General features: G+C 37.7%; 1 protein-coding gene across 1 annotated transcript; it reads left to right on the top strand.

Moving 5' to 3' along the window:
- The first annotated feature begins 526 nt into the window (after window positions 1-526).
- On the top strand, window positions 527-14,478 carry LOC126947397 (probable E3 ubiquitin-protein ligase HECTD2). Its single transcript, XM_050778058.1, has 2 exons — window positions 527-664; window positions 14,341-14,478. The coding sequence occupies exons 1-2, from the start codon at window positions 527-529 to the stop codon at window positions 14,476-14,478; spliced, it is 276 nt and encodes a 91-aa protein (XP_050634015.1).
- The last annotated feature ends 3,624 nt before the right edge of the window (window positions 14,479-18,102 follow it).

The following is an 18,102-nucleotide window of genomic DNA, read 5'->3' as shown; positions in this document are numbered from 1 at the left end:
CCCTACTGGTACCACTCGGACTATCCCCGTCTGACCCTTTGCAGGGCTGGACTTGTCTCCCCCACTATCCGCCCCTAGTCCAGGTTCTCCTGCGCGGTCCCGGTGCGGGGTCTCCTCGTCATCTCGGGCGACACTCTGCAAACAATATGGCGGCCGGGCGTCGACCGCGGCACCTTCTCTCCGGGCCCTCGGGGTTGACAAGGGCGGCTACCGCCGGCGCTCCTGACCCGCGACGCGCGAGCCCCGGGCGGGCGGGGGAGGCGGGAGCAAGACACCTGTGGTAGCTGTGGGGAGCCGTGTCCGCGGGCCTGGCGCGCGCGGGGGCGGCCGGCGGGGTCGCGCGGCCCTCGGGCTCGCGCGCAGAGGCGCGGGCGCGGGCGGGGGCGGAGTGGCGGCGGCGGCGGCGGCGGCGGCAGCTAGAAGCTGCAGCCCAGAGCCCTCTCGCGGCCGCGGCGGCAGCAGCAGCGCCAGCCCAGCAGCACTGAGGCTGCCGCCGCCGCCTGGCGCTCCCGCCGCCCGGCCCGACATGAGTGAGGCGGGTCGGGTACCCTCGCCCGCCACTCCGCTGGTGGTGGCGGCGGCCGCGCCTGAGGAGAGGAAAGGGAAGGAGCCGGAGCGCGAGAAGCTGCCGCCCATCGTATCGGCTGGCGCCGGCGCGACCGCGGTAGGTGGTGGGCCGGGGCCGCCTGGCGCCCCGACGGCGGGAGTCAGGAGGGACGGCGGACGGGCGAGGGCCGCCAGGAGGCCCGCGTCTCCCCCCTGGGCACCCCCTGGCACTCCAGGGAGAGGCACCCAGGCCGCCCTTCCTTGGGCAGAAATGAAAGAGTTGTGCCTCGTGGGCAGCCCAGAACACTTCGCGAGCTACATCTTCCACCCTCGGGAAATGTTGGGGGTGGTCGGTTCCGCTGGATGTTTGCGTTATTTTCTGGGGCTTGGGCCCCCACTTTATCTAAGAGAATTACCTGCATCTTGAGTCGGCATGATCTGTTGGATGAGCATAGGTGTCAGCAGGCGGGAGTGGGTTTTCCACGGAGGTGCCTGCCTGCCCTGGAGGCGCGCGGATTTTTGTCCTTTTCTTCGCGTTTCTTTCCCTTCCCCCTTCAGATTAAACAGGCTGTGCGGCGAGTTTCCACTTAATTGTGACCTTTCCGTTGCTGTCAGGGTAGTGGGAGGTAGATGCATCAGTAATGGTTTTATTTTTCATATGGTACAGACATGTGACTCAGGTGGGGGGAGGCTTTTTGAACCTTTTATTTAAACCCAAGTTATCTAAGCTTAACAGGGATGATTTCCCAGCTGTATCTTCGTAAGGGTTATTTGGAGAGCGCTCTCAGGCTTCAAACTACATATTGCCAGATGATGTCATGGGACAGCCCCCTCCCCCTCTTTCCCTATTTTTACTGGTGGTTGTGACTGGTTAATTCGAAGCACAATTAAAGAAAAAAAAAAACTCGGCTTTTGCAATTTTTTATTTTGACATAATATTTAAGTACTTTTTGAAAGTTTACTTTGATATATTTAAAGATCATGACTTGTCAAGCAGCTGTGTGTGACAAAATAGTAAAAGTTTAGTGAACATTATACATTTTATTTTTTCCTACTTGCAATTCATTTCTTAAAACCTCCCTCTTAAATGACTAAGAACTTACTAAAATAGCTCACTCTTCGTTAAGTACTGTATTGGTGTTAGGAATAATTTTTGGATTCGGTAGGTTTTTCAAAAATGTCTGAGGGCCCTGATAACTGGAAATTGTTAAAACAAGCTCTTTAAATCGATGCAGCAAATTGTGAACAGTAATGATACACATTTAAAAGCGTAGTTACAATTGATTGGTAGATTGGAGCTGGGGTTAGGGATTACCCTGGGAAATGCTTTGAAGAAATTTGTCACCCAGCAGCTTGGAGATCTGGTTCCTGCTGCTGGTACCCTAGGTTTTCAGATTTTGTATAGGAAGTCCAACTCACAGAATTACAGCAGTTCCTTTATATGTTGGTTGTTTAAAACAGTAAATGTATGTACTTATAGAAACAGTTAAATGAGTGGGTTTAGGTCCTCAAGCAAACGCTCTCCCCAAAAACCTATTTATCTCAGTGTAACTGAAAAATTGCCGTTTTGGAATAAAAATTTGCAAGTGTCGATACAAGTCTACAGTCTGCTTTGGGATTTCAAGTTTTTCAGATTTTAGAAAGGTAATTAGGTACATATATCATATATTATTTAATACCCACAGTAAGGTCCTAGCCAGTTCTCTCTAATCAAGCATATTAATAACTGCAGTGAAATGTATGTGTTCATGCTAAAGGGAAAAAAGTAGCGTCATGTCAGTTCAGATCAGGTGCATGTTTTTGGCACCAAATGAGTTGCAAAAACATTTCAGTTTCAAGAATTTATAGGACTTTGAAATTGTAAATAGAGGATTATGGACTTGTACTACTAGACAAAGAGAAGAATATATTCAAGAAAAAAAATCTTGAATTAAACTTTGAAAAGATATAAGTTGGAATAGAAGAGGATAAGGATAAATATGAAAAAACTTGAGGGTTTTTTTTGTTTTGTTTTGTTTTGTTTGAGACGGAATCTTGCTCTGTCGTCAGGCTGGAGTGCAGTGGCGCGATCTCGGCTCAGTGCAATCTCCGCCTCTCGTGTTCAAGCCATTCTCCTGCCTCAGCCTTGCTTGTGCCTTATAAAGTCTTTCAGAGTCAGTACCATTGATTTTTTATGACAGGTTTTTTTTAACAGAATTTATGACAGGATCTGTGGCAGAATGTGTGTGTGTGTTTGTCAAAGAGAGACTTCAAAGCTAGAATTCAGAGCTATAGCAGTGAAAAGCTTAAATGTAGAAAATCTATGCTTGGTCCTTAGTCCATCCAAAGGATAAGAAATCCAGGAGAACTGGGGTGGTGATTGACTTTCACAGCGGTTAGGAAGGCCGTGGTATGTGTGGGGAGGAGAAGGAGATCTTGGTGTGTGAGGTAGGTGGGCAGGGAAATACAGCTTATGGCCTCTTGAGTTGTTTTTCAACCTCCTATAGATTAAACAGAGCTCCTAGAGGTTTGCTTATGAACCTAATTGTCATTAATAACTTTTTCTTTGAGACATTCCAGTTATTCTTCCTTTTTGCCCCAGCCTAATGGTTCTACCTGTCTAGTTTGTGTCTGTGACTCAATTTGTGATCCTACAATAGTGGCTTTTTCAGAAAACCATTGTGTCACATTTGTAAATGAATATATATGAATAAAAATAATATAAATATTATAAATAAATAGAAGGTCAGTTTACAGTGACCCTAATTAAAGTTGAAGAGTTAGGCTGTATCGTGTATGTTTACAGACAGGTACGGGGTGGGAGAAAGAATGCTGGAAAGGACAGCCGTAAAAGTGTTTTATCCTAAGACCATCTAAGCATGAAGGAAGTCCATTCCAGCTAGTGAGGAGGTGCCTAACACAGTGGTTTCAAGCCTGACTGACCGCAGAGTTACCTTGGTAGCATGTTAAAGTCCTCATTCCTACATCTCACCCTAGAGCACCGGTTTTCAACCTTAGATGCACAGTAGAATTAACTGAGGAACTTTTAACGCTATCATTATCCAGACCCAAATGCAGGCTTGTTAAATCAGAATTTCTGGTGATGTTGCTCAGGCATCTTTTTTTTAATTTAATTCCCCGGGTATACCAAGATTGAAACTTGACACTCTATATACCGAATTAAAAGCTCCATGGGCGAGGTGTAGGAATCTGTATTTTTAAATTACCATCTCCCAAATCTACTTAGTTTGTGGAGCAGCATTTGAAATGAACTTGTGACAGGTATGGATTAAGTGAACGAGAGACAGCAGAAATCAGGCATGGTGGGGAATTGAAAGAAATGGCAGTGAAAGTGGTTCCAGTTGGAGATGCACAAGAGGCTCAAGATAGAGCCCTCAGAGACTTTCAGTGTTTGGGTCTTGGCCTTGCTGCTGTGGAGAGGTGATGCAAGTCCATGGAGCTAAGCAAAATAAAGAATTTGAAGTAGTGTATGAATATGAAGGGCTGATAATATGAATATTAAATTTACTGAGGTTGATGGATTGGAGTGGAATATTATAAATTAGTTATTGATGTATTGCAGATGTTTAAAAAAGTGGTGAATGAGAAAGAAGAAAATGCTCAGAGGTGGGGCAGAAATAACGGTGTCAGTGAGGACAAATTTGACTTTTTTTACTTCTGCGCCTAATCAGGTGAACAGAAGAGAGAGGTTCTACATGGGGTAGAACCCTCTGGATAGGGTACCAGTACAGTGGGTTCAAGAAAGAGCTAGATTTGACTTAGGTCAGGGTGGTGAAGAGAAATGGGAGGATATTAGTTGAGAATTTTAAAGGGATGTTAGCCTGTAATAGAAGACAAGAGGAAGAGCTTGAGGGTGAGCATAATGTGTGTGGAGAGGATTTGATGGAGTTTAGTAACAAGAATGAGAAGTTTGCTTATCAGGTGTGTATAAATGGGGTTGATGGAGTCCCTGGGACAAAATGTAACTGCCAGTTATTGGACATCTTTTATGTTTAGTTTTGTACTAGGTGCTACAGAAAATGCAAAAAGACAAGGTTTTAAAAAGTGGTCTCTGCCTCGGGTATGCAGGGTTAACACATGAAAAGCAAAGCAATATGTAAAAGCCACAATGAGCCATAGAAACAATTTGTACTATTGGAGATTAGAGAAAGGCGATCACTGTATGCAGAACTATGAAGAAAGGCCTTGAAGTAAAGGTAATTATTTAAGCTGGCTGGCCATTGAAAAATGATAGGATTTGGATAGGCAGAAGAAAGTGGGCAAAGTAATCCAGTGATGAAAACAACATGAGCAAGGCTTAAAAGGAAAAATTAGTGAGTAATAAAGTGAGCCCAGTGGAAGCATGCTGGGAACTTGTGGGAGGTAAGAAAGATTGCATGGGGGCTGGAGCCAGATCACTAGGCAGAGAAGCATAGACAGTTTTTTTTTTTTTTTTTTTTTTTCCCTGTGGTTAGTGGGAAGCTATTGGAATTTCTGAAATAGAGGAACAACATAATGAAATCAGTGGTAGTGTATAGTTAAGCTGGAGGAGGAAGAAAGTGAAGAAAAGAGCTTTGTAGCTCATGCCTGAAGCAATGAGTGCATCCACTAAGGTGGTGGCCACAGGACAGAGTGTAAGGGATGAGAGCATACACACCATGTGGAACCTAACTAGACAGCAGAAATGAAAGGGAAGAAGCATTAATAAAGGAAAAGGACTCTGAGATTTCCAGATGAGGTCAATAGCATTCCAAATTAGAGAGAGAAAGAGTGTGTGTGTGTGTGTGTGTGTGTGTGTGTGTGTGTGTGTGTGTACGTATGTGTACTTAACAATAATATACCCAGCTAGGTATTTGGAACAATCTTGTATGGAAAATGTTGTGCCCTTTGTTCATTATGCTCTAAACAAGAGTTGAGATGGGAAAGAATTAACGCTATGGTGATGATAAGTAATTGAAGAAACTACAGATATTACAAATATACAAAATAAGTGTGTATAACAATAATAGCTACTTATTGAGTGCCTACTCTGTGCGAAGCATTTGCTTTGTATTCTTTTATTTAGTTAAATAATGCAACCAAAAGCAATCACAACAACCCCGTGAGGAAGATATTTTCCCACTTCACAGAAAAGGAATCTGAGAGTCAGGTTATGTGTACCTTGCTGAGGAGTAAAATGGCTAGTCAGGGACAGTGGTTGCTTTGTAACGGAGATGTTTCTGATTCCTATTCTTTGCCCAATTCTGAACACTCTGTATCTGTGGTCATAGGTAATAGGGGCCATGTGGTACAAAGAAGCTGCACCTATGGCATTAATTCTAGTTTGAAAAAGAACTTGTCGCCCAGTAACAAATTTGTTTAAATTTTTGTTACTGGAGATAGAACAATCATGGAAAAGATATGTTCTAGGATATCTAATTGCTTGGTTATGGTATGAATAGATCATTAAATTATATGTAAAATCAATCTGATTGAAGCAAAATAGTCCAAGACACTTAATACATAAAAAGGGAGGGCTATGACTGTATAAATACATACCCACCATGTCTTAAGTTTGAGTGGGTTGTAAAGTCTCTTTGTCAACTTTTTTTTTAACTACAAAATCATAATGTAGTGCTTGCTTATTTTCCCCTTCATGAATAACCCATTAGGACACAAATAATTTATAACTATATTTAACAATTGGAGAAAAGCGGTTATTATAAATTCTGAGCCAGAGAACCTCCAAAAAAGTCAAGTATGATTCTGCTTTGCTGTTTGTAACTCTCCATCTATAAAATGGGGAAAATAATAATTGAACCTACTTCATAAGGTAGAAATGAAGTCTAAATTAATACACATAAAACATTTAGAAAAACACCTTGTACAAAGTAAGCACTCAGTGTTAGATGAGATTATTAAAGTCATGTGTCATATAACAATGTCCCAGTCAATGACAGATCACATAATCTGAAGGTGGTCTAATGCCTTTTCTGTTTAAATATGTTTAGATGCATACTTAGTGTTACAGTTGTCTACAGTATTCAGCATGGTAACATGCTCTATAGGTGTTTGTATCCTATGAGCAATAGACTATATCATATAATCTAGGTGTGTAGTGAGCTGTACTATCTAGATTTGTATAAGTATACTCTGTGATGTTTGCACACCTACAAAGTTGCCTAATGAAGCATTTCTCAGGAAATATCCCCATTGTTAAGCAACACATGATTGTGTTTACAAAGCAACATCTGTAGCTGAAAAGCTGTTTGTAAGCCAGCCAGCCCTTTCTACTCTACTCCTGTCCTGTGGATTTGGTACTTTCCTTCACAGCCTTCTATATCAAGTGTGAGGCCCTGTTTGACTTCCCTATTTTTTCTCCATTTTTTTTTATAGTTTTATAGTTAACTCTGACTGAAGAATCCCTTCTTGAGTGGTAAAATGTTATACTGATGAGCTATATGAATAACTACTTGTTTTTAAGTTGATATCTGTAACTTGGAGGATATCTGTGTGACATTCTAGTGAGCCATCAGAAAACATTTTTTTGAAATGATGAATGTGCCTTTTGAAAATAGAAGTTATTGAGATTTTACCAATTCAGCTGAATTGAAAAATCGGTCTGAAATTTGAGTCTGCTTAATATATTTCAAAGTAACTTGGTTTTGTTCTAGATGTTTTTGTTAAAAAAAGAACCAGACTCTTAATTGGTTGAGGAATTTTGACTGGATCAAAATGCGCATTTAAAAAGTAATATTTTACTGTTTAAGCATAATGTATTCATGTATTTTTAATATTTTCTTATATTATAAAATAAATGAATAAAATCTCTGATGCCACCTTGCCTTCCTAATGATAAATGAACTGAAATTTCTGAGCTTCAGGACTAACGTTTGTAGGGCTAATTTTCAGTCATCTATATGATCAATTGCGTTGATTTGTGTGTATGTGTGTGACAAAATTTTGTTTCAGAATCCACATCCTTATTTCCTAGTCTCCATTTAAAGATATGATTTATATCACTTAAACCAATTCCACTTGGGCTGGTGCTTTTTTGGTTGGTAGGGAACTTTCCACCTTGAAAGTAGCTGAGTTTTCATATCTTAGTAGAAGGATGGTAGAACAAAGTTAGCATTTCATGAGTTTATAACCTACCATCCTAATAGGGAACTGTGAAAAAGCATACAAAAAGAGAAACAAAATATCTTTACCCAGGATCAGGGCCTAAAATAGTCTCTTTGTAGACTCTAAATTATATCATTGGCTCCAGGATGGCTCTGATTGGTAGTTTAGGTCAGTTTATTAAAAATTGGTAAAACAGGGTATCTTAAATGTTTTCTATTTTAACTTGAAACCTATAAATATGCGTTTATCAGTTTTTTGGTCATCATAACCTTTGTTCAGTATCTCAGGAAGCTACTCATTCTTTTGAAAAAGTAGTTTTTATATGCATCACAGATTCCTGGACTCATTGAGACTAAAGGGTGAATTTTATAGACATAGACGTTCAATTTAAAGTATTTTAATTCAGAAACTAAGATAGTGAGATATGGCTTTTAAAGCATTTCATGATGGAACAGCCAGCACTTACTCGTTTTTTCAAAGATTGGGTTAGAATGGGAAGAAAAATGTTGATCTTCTAAGGCAACTTTTGGAGTATAGAGGATGATCAAAGTAAATTTTACCAGAATTTTAAATATAGTAGCACTTGTTAGTCAATTCAGAAGTGATCATGGAAAACCATGGTTATTCTTACTAGCATTGGTAGAAAAATATGATGAAGAAATTGGAAATTTAAGATTCAGTCTCTTCCTCAGTAGAGGTTGAAAGTAGGAACTCATGTATGCAAATAAAATTTAAAATAAGGTTGAAAATATTTAACTATATGTTAATAGCAGAACAGGTACTCTTTAAGTATTTGTCCGTTTAAATATCTTGAGATTATTACATATAATCTATGTGATTATATCATCAAAAAGACCATTGAAGCCCACATTAGGTACTTGTGAAATAAGATTTTTGATTAGTTCTTGTAATTACTACATTTTTCTGCTGTTTGCAACGTTTACTGAATTCTAGTTTAATAAATGTATGGTCAGCCTCTGCCTAGAGAATCAGGTCTATTATTTATTATGCCAGGTTGAAATATTTTGAGTATTTTTTTCCCTCAAAGAATTCTTAGTGTTTTTCCCTGTGTTCTCTATTTGTACTTATCTTCAATCTGGAACAGCTGGTTGAGTATCCTGCTACTATCTATTCCTCAACACCCCCAGCCCACTGTAGGCTGGCCACATTCCAGGCCATCATCTTTAGTGTTCTTCTGTAGGACTCATAGATAACATTTACAAAACTCACGAAGCCACATGTAATAGCTGTGGTCCAAATTTCAGAAGGTTTGTAAAGTAATGTTCTTTAACATTTAATTTAGTCTGGAGTTTGATGTCATATTAATACCCAATAACTTCTTGATTTGATTCTCTAATATTAATTATTTTGCCATTGCACAAAATGATGCCCTTTTTTTTCTCATGGAAGTGTTAGGTTGTAAGATTTCTTTTGTATAAGCTGATGTGGGGCAACTGGTGTTTTGAGAATTTACTTTTATTATTCTATCAATGTGTGAAAGTATCTATGATTAATTTCATGTCATCTCAAGTATAATGTGTCAAGAGCACAATTATTTTACAAACAAGAGACTTATTAGACCAAGGAATTTTTATTATGTTGTTTAAGCTTTTATGATTACAAAAAAAAAAAAGAAAATCAGGCTGGGCTCAGTGGCTCACACTTGTAATCCCAGCACTTTGGGAGGCTGAGGCAGGCAGATCATGAGGTCAGGAGTTCAAGACCAGCCGGACCAACATGGTGAAACCCCATCTCTACTAAAAATACACAAAAAAAAAAAAAAAAAAAAAAAAAAATTTAAATTAGCCGGGCATGGTGGTGTGCGCCTATAATCCCGGCTGCTCAGGAGGCTGCGGCAGGAGAATCACTGGAACCTAGGAGGCGGAGGTTGCAGTGAGCCAAGATTGTGCCTCTGCACTCCAGACTGGGCGACAGAGTGAAACTACATCTCAAAAGGAAAGAAAGAGAGAGAGAGAGAGAGAGAGAGAGAGAGAGAGAGGGAGGGAGGGAGGGGGGAAGGGAGAGAGAGAGGAGAGAGAGAAAGAAAATCAGCCTCCTTTTGGCAAAAGAGAATTTATTGAAATGAGGCACATAGATTGGAAGCAGAAAACAAACAGGAACAGAGACTGGCTGTTTTTTGTGCCTCTGCTATTCTCTTTTAGCTGGTCAGTCTTTTCTATATTCCTCTGTCTAAAATCTCGAAAGACCTCTGGTTGACTTACTAGGAAGCATCAGTGTCCATCATGCCAAGCCAGCTAATACGTGGCTACCCTAATTGCAGATGGGCTACCTCTTAGTTGAGTGCCTACCTCTGCTCTAGTCCACAGCCATTCCTGCACAAAGAATAACAGCAATGCTATGGGGACCACGAGTGGGGCAATTTAAATAGAAGGGAACATTAGATGGCAACCATGGTAATGCACATAGTAGATCTTCCCTCAACCTTTGCATTCTAACCCCCTCAGGCTTTTTTCCCCTTCAGTAAAGCTTCTGAGTCATCCTTGCTCATTGCTTTCATTTTCTAACTTCCCATTCATTTGTCAGTTTTTTTGGTATAGTCCCTGCCACCACTATTACCCTGAATCTGTTGTCTCAGCTGTCCTCAAGATTTCATAGTTGCCCCATTTCAGTTAGGCACATTTTAGACCTAACCACTCTTCATTATTTAAGATTATTGACCTTTTTTTTTCTTTTCTTGAAACTTTATCCTCCCTTATTTTTAACACATCACTTTCTTCTCGATTTCTTATCTCTTTGGTCATTCATTCTTAATCTCCTTTTCCAGCTCATAACATACATCCCAATATTTCCCACAGTTCTGTCCTTATATTGTCAGGTGTGTCCAATCTTTTGGCTTCCCTGGGTCACATTGGAAGAATTGTCTTGTGTCACACATAAAATACACTAACACAAACAATGGCTGATGAGCTAAAAAAAAAAAAAATCACACACAAATATTTATAATGTTTTAAGAAAGTTTACGAATTTGTGTTGGGCTGCATTCAAAGCCATCCTGGGCTGCATGCACCCTGGGGGCTGTGGGTTGGACAAACTTGTTACAGGTTTTCTGTTGCTATATTACAATAACCCTGTTATAAAAATTCATTATTTTGTCATGCAAAGCATACTTTTGCCTAGTGAGCATTGGTTCCTTTTGCAGTTACTCACAAATCATGTTGATATAACCCTGTCTAGAATTTTCTTCAAAGATGCTTTCTTCTATACAGTGAGGTGTCAAAATATGCCTATTCTTCTGAAATTTGAAGAAACCTTTTTACAATGTTTATTTCATTTACTTTATAATTTATGGTAGGGTTTGTTCATTCTCATTATGCTTCAGACTTACACTTGAAATAGCTGTTAACAATTTGGTCATTTCTAGCCCAGGCTGTCATTCCTCTTCATTCCCTATTATTACTATCTCCATTCAAATTTCATTTCTTCCAGTAGGCCTGGTTTAGCTTCCAGTATTTCTACCCTTTATTCTATTCCCTAGACTGCTACCATAGTGATTTTTTTCTAAAATACAGATATGATCTTGTCATTTCTTGCTTAGAAGTGCTCAATGATTTTTCTCTATCTCTGTGCAGGATAGAATCTATACTCTGTAGCCTGAAGGCCTCATAACATGGCCACTACCTACCTTCCCAGTCATATCTTGCTGGACCTTTCTCCCTTTCTGATTCTATATTCCAACTACACTGCTCCCTAAATCCTACTGTTGCTTAGTCTTAGATAACATTCATGACAGTTGTCAGTGAAAAAATGCCCTCTATATGTTAAATTATTGTAGATATTTACAGCAAAGTTAACAAAAGAGGGACCATTTATTATACAAGCATGACTAACCTTCTTTTACAAATTGGTTACTTTCTTATAACTGTCAAATTCGTGTGTCCAATTTGGCATTTGTTCCCCCTATTAAGATTTTCTGAGAGAACAAAATATACAAATAAGCAAACTTAGCCCCAGTTGTTAATAAAATTCTTATTTAAGCATCCTAATATATATAATAAGGAATGATTTACTTTTTCAAATATGTAACCTGTTTAGATTTCATTTTCCTAATCAACACACTAGTTTTGTGTACTTGAACAAATTGCTTTAATTTACCAATATTATGCAAATTACATAATTTACTGACTATTTTATAGAAAGATACTGTGTATCACTGTCTTACCTCTCTTTTCAATTTTTTCTCTTATCTTTGAGACTCTATAAATCCACTAGACATTAGAACTGATAGTTGTTGAATAACTGTTAATTGAATTCTTAGTTTTTATTATTTGGAGATCCCACAAGTGAACTAAGCAATATTCTTTGAGACCTCTTTTATTAAGAAGAGGTGAAGGAAGGGGGAAGAAAAGAAAAGAAAATGTTAAAGTCTTTCCCAGATGGCTTAGGACATCAGAAGTTTCCCTAAAGTACATTTAGTTGTTCTGCTTATGTAATATTCTCTGGTTACGTGAATTGCTCCTAAAGAGATTAAATTTAACTCAACATACATCTATAAAAGTAGAGATTACATCAACCACGAAGGGTTGTTGTGAAAATAGGCTGATGTGTTCAACACACCTACTGTCACATGCTAAGCCCTTAATTAGTGACAGCTGCTATAGTGAGAGACTGTAATGTAAGTGTTAAGAATATAGATTTCATGGTCATTCAAACTGGAATTTGAATCCTGGCTTCCCATTTATCAGCTCTGTGAACATGGGCATGGAAATTCAATTTCCCCATCTATAAAATGGGGTGTAAATACATATAGGAATGTTATAATGTATTAAAGTGGCTACTATAGTAGTAGGTATATAACAAGTACTCAACAAATGACTTGTTTCCTAACACAGAAATACTAACCCAGACATTACTGAGCTGAAATCTAGCCAAGAATCACGGACCAAGCAAAAACAAATTACAGTAAAATCTATGAACAGCCAAAAATGTCACACCAAAAAAAAATGCATATGTGTTTTTCCTTTACTCAGGAAAGTGTCCCTCAGGTTCCCATTTAGTGTCCATTACATCACTGTTGCTTGTTAGGTCACTTTAGGTGAGTCTCAGACAGTTCCACTTTCCTTTTCTGTGAAATAAAGGAGTTAGCTAATTTCTAAAAGTCTCTTAATTCCAGAGACTTTTTAATTCTATGTGTATAGTATCTGAAATTTATTCTCTTTGGGCTCTTTTATATTTTCTTTAAAAAGTAAATTTAAAGTATAGCACCTATGCACAAGACTCACTGTATGACAAGCTCTGTGTTGAACTTCTAGTCCAGTGTGAAGGGCCAATATTAGAATGATTATAATTTTAGTGGAACAATGTAAATAAATTACAAGAACAAATAAGAATGATTGGTTTTATAGAAATGGTGAACACTGGAAAAAGCTTCAGAAACAAGTTGTGATAGGCTATTCTGCAGTTACAAATTAGCCCCAAGTTTCAGTGTTTGAAAACTGTTAAGGTTTATTATTGCTAATGGTATAGTCTAACATTGGTCAGGATTGGCTGTTTCACATAGTCACTCAAGAACCCAAGCTAACAGATGCTCTAGCATCTCAACTCAGCCTGGATGGTTGCCAGTTGAGGAAAATAGAGAAAAGCTAGAGTTTTGCCCCAGTCTTAAATGCATTGGTACTTTCGGACTCAGAAATGACAGGTGTCATTTCCACTTGTGGCCTATTAGAATGAATCAGATGGCTCTACCTAACTGTAAGATAATGGGGAATTTAGTGAGCATAAATGCTTCTGCTATATTATATGAGTGAATTCTGAAAAGGTAAATGGCAATCAGTCTGGTAAATTAAGAAGGAGGAGATGAAAAAGAAACTCTTCCTCTACTGTGAAAGTGAAGACGTTACCTTCGGAATTAAAAAGTGGATGTTAAAGAAGTTAGCTACTGTATTCTCTTAAGCATCTGGAAATTGGAACATAGCATAAAAACATCTCAGAGAGCTGAGAATAAGCCCTGAGGCAGCTCTATAGCTTAATCTTGCGCTTCAAAGTATGTGTAAAGATTTTTTATATAATTACAAAGTACTGATTAATTAAATATGTACTATGAATTTTATAGGGTTGTTATTTTGTGAAAGATGTGTTAATGAATAGATTCCATGTTTTAGAAGATTGCTGTTACCTGTGCCTAAGGATCCCAAAGTGCTTAGCACTACTTCTAAAAAAAAAATCCTGGTATACCCAATCACAGTGCTTAGAAAAAAATTAATTCTAAAGGGTTATCTTTTTACCTGAACTTATAAAGTTACATCAAATGAGAGGATAGCCTTCAGTGAATCAGCCTGTAAGGTATTACATGCATGCTATTTATTAAAAATAATATTTATAGAGATCACAAAATTAGTATTATTTAAATGCATACTTAAAATAGTAGTTAACATTAATGGAGGGTGTGCAATGTGCAAGAACCAATGCTAATTATATGCATTATCTCTGTTAAATCTTACAATAACTCTATAAGATAGGTACTGTTGTTATTCCCATTTCCAAACTTCTCAGTTTGTAAGTGGATAGATAATAAGGCTGTTTTATATATGAGACAGTTAAGTCCTAGAAAAGGTAAGTCAAATTCATATACGTTTTTATCTATTGACTACTCGTCATCAAATTAAAATCTCTTATAAATGTTTGTGATTTTTGCAATAAAATAATTTATAGGTAGTAGGAAGTATACTGCAATGTTAACTTTTCTGTTTTTAGGGTTTGGACAGAGGAGCCAAAGGCCAAAATTCCACTTTCAGCAGTTTTATTTCAGCTATTAGCCCGAAGAAAGAAGCCGCTGAAAACAGAAGTTCACCTGCACATCTTGTTTCCCCTAACATCAAGAATGGTAAATAATTTTTAAATATATTTTGGCTAAACATATATCATTAAATTATTTAAAAAGTAGATGTTAATTATTCAGCATTGTTCTGATAGGTCTAGTTAATACAACAAAAAGAAGCTGTATATGTATTTACCAGAAGCAGCAAAATCTTTATTTTTAGGTGAATGTTACCTAGAGTAAGAGAATGAAATACAAAACTCATGAGTAATAAGCAACTTTGATTAGAGAGGTGGCTACATTATAAATAAAATAATGTACATATATATTTTCTATATTATATAAATGTATATATTCAAATATTTAATGGATATCCCATATTTGAGCAGTAATCAATAAGAAGACTTTATGGAAAATATATGAAATACTTAGAAATAAACCTAAAAGGAAATGTGTAAATCTATTTGGAGAAAGCTATAAAACTGTTATCTAAAGACTAAAAGGTAGTTTGAATGGAAAAGCTTATAGATATTATAAAGATGTAACATAGGTAAAAAGATAAATGGAAAAAATGTACATTATTTATAGTAGTGATATTTGAAGCAATCTGTATTAGTTAGCTAAATTATGTTAATCTGTACTGCAAATATTATGCTTCTATTAATAAAAATATGATATGTATGTAAAGTGACTAGGAGAAATGCCCATAATACATTGTAAATTGAAAAAAGTAAGTTACATCATTATAGGTAGAATATGAATCCAACGTTTTCAAGTGCAGGGAAACCTTTTGTACTTTGAGCATAGAAGGGTGCTCACCAATCTGTTAATGGGTTCCTCAGGGAGGTAGAATTGTGTGTATATTATTAATGTTTCTTATGTAACTCTATATTGTTTTATCACAGGAAATGTACATTACTTAAATACTTCTAAGTTCCCCTCACCTTGTAACAAGACAAAACAAACCTTCAAAGGCTTAAATGCCCCTCACACCCTAACCAAGCAAAACAAACCTAGAAATATTTAAAGACATATTTTCTGGTAAATTACCCGTGTCCATAAGCTGCATGTGGTATAAATTATTCTTGCACAGAGATTTTCTGTTTGACATTCTAAGCCAGTGCTAGACCTGTTCTACGTTCTTATAGGTTAGTATTTATATTGCCTCATTTTTGAACATTTGCTTTTAATAACTTCTTTCTTTTATTTATTTGCATACACACACACACACACACACACACACACACACACACCCCTCCATCACGCCAATATTGCCCTAAGGAGGCACCTTTGAGTTCACACTCTGATTTCCATCTACTCCATTCCTTCTATACTAATGTCTTGATCTCTGAAGTCAGTTTGCCAACTCATATGCCTACAAGTTTTTGAGTGGCCATATTGACTCTTAATATGGTCCACTTATTTGAGCTTCCATCAATGTCTGCTTCCCTCTCATCTGCGCCTGTCTTGTGGAATCTGGACTTACCCCCAACTTGAACTTGGGGTATCTGCATAAATGACTCTGACTCTAGATGAGCAGATCTTTTAGCAGACTTCCTCTATCTTATTAGAACTCCTGGTACTGAATTTTCCTAGCTGTTCTATCTGGATGCCACCTGAATTCAGTTGTGACATGGAGTTTATCTGTTAGGGGCACTGCAGAAGTAATTCTTTCAGTGAATAGAAAGTTAGACTACATCTTCCAAATGTAAGCATGTTTATAGTTCCTTGATGTTTTGGGAAGCTTCTCTTACTTTCCAATAAGATTGTTTTCTCAAAGATGCCTCATTTTTGGCAGTTATTATAATTTTCCTCCCTCTTCTCTGGTAGCAGGACCTATGCTGGGTTTCTCTAACAGCTTGTTTCCCTGTCTGATCAACTGGTATTAGGGAAACTGCAAAAACCCAGCGTGGGTTCACCTAACAGCTGAGGAATGCCTTTCCTCCCTGTGGATCACATGACTAGGTATGCCTGTCAAATTGGCTGTCCTTTTAGAAATACGTGAGAAGTGTAGGAGTTTTACCTACTGTAACAGCTGCTAGTGATGATATCTCTTCAGAGAAACAACCTGGATGATAAGTGATAGAGGAGAGAAAGTTAGCACTACATCGTCCCTTACTCTCTTGTGTCTTCCTTTCTAAAGTTATGATGCCCCTTTCACACTTAATTGAAACATTTTTAAGTAGCACAGAATATCTTTAAAAGAAATGAAGCAATTCTTCCCCAAACTTTCAAAAATGTCTTTCCAGTCTAGGTAGTTCAGAAAAGAGTAGCTATGAACTCTGACATTTACCTTGAGAGCAAGCTCATAGCCAGCTCAGCCCATTTCATGAGTTTAGTAGAACCTTGATATGACCTAATGAATTCTGTAGTTTTTACACACCCTGGAGAAAAGCATACTATGATCTTTGTCACTCTGAAGTAGCCAGGGAAGAACAAGTGGTCTGCAGCTGAAATTGCAATTGGATCTGTGTTTGAGTCCTGTGATCTTCACAGGTCAAGTACCCCAGAGTTTCACATTTTCTCTAAGAGCAACTTGAAGGGCAAGTGTTAGAAGAAACCTAGCACAGGGCTTGTTATTTGCGGAAAGCAAAGGACTTGCCACATAAGGATTCCTACCTTAGAAGAGGTATTTTCAAGTCCCAAATAACTCCATCTACAGGTTTCCTTAAAGAATGAACTGGTTTTAGACTAAATCTCTAAGATCTTTCGCTAGGTCAGAGTGGGTAACTTGGATTTGACTTTTCTTAACTCTTCCTATGGGAAGAGTAATTTTTTCTTTTTTATATTAAAGATAACTTTTTATTGACTAGGTAACACATCTATGTGTTTCAAAAATCAAAACTATAAAAATAAATATGTTTCAGACATCTCACTTTCACTCTCTTTTCTGTTGTCTCTTGTATTCTTTCCTGTGGTTTTTCAGGCAAATGCAAACAAATATAAATAAATATTTATATTTATTTATATATCATTTTCCACCTTTGGTGGGTAACTATGTATGCATTGTCCAGAACCTTGCATTTTGTCCAGTTCATGTATTCTAGATATCTTTCTGTATCAGTACATAGAAAATATCTTTATTATTTTTTACAAATATATTCCATTGTATTGGATGTACATTGTATTAGAGTAAGTAAACTTGATTTATTTACTCAGATCCCTATTAAAATAAGTGATTTGTGTCCATTATTTTGTTATTGCAGATAATACCATAATGAATGACTCTGTACATACGTTGCTTTGTTCATCTGCAGGTATATCTATAGGATATTTCTAGAAGTGGGGTTGTTGGGTCCAGGAGTAAATGCATGTACAGTCTCCTTGAGTTTGAATCCATCTGTTTGTTTCCAGGACCTAGCATTCATGGTACATGTAGTCTATACTTAGTTAATAATTTACTGAATGAGGTAATGAATGGGAGGCACTTTTTCTGGGTTTCTGGCATGTTTACCCTGTTGGAATGTTAAACCGATCTCAAGGCTGTAATAAATTGTGTAATTTATGTCCAAATTAAGACATCTATTTCACTAAAGATAACTTTATAGAGAGGGGACTTTCGAGTATTTTTATAACTAGGCTCATAAAAGAACATTTCGCCCCTGCTTTTATCACAGTTTGACAAACACACATCATTGAACTTAGTAAAAAGCACATCTCTAAAATCTAATGAATGTATTTGCCTTATTTGGCTCTGA

The sequence above is a fragment of the Macaca thibetana genome, unplaced genomic scaffold (genome assembly GCF_024542745.1).
Source record: "Macaca thibetana thibetana isolate TM-01 unplaced genomic scaffold, ASM2454274v1 unplaced_scaffolds228, whole genome shotgun sequence".
NCBI lineage: Eukaryota > Metazoa > Chordata > Mammalia > Primates > Cercopithecidae > Macaca > Macaca thibetana.
This window is presented reverse-complemented; position numbering and strand designations above follow the sequence as displayed.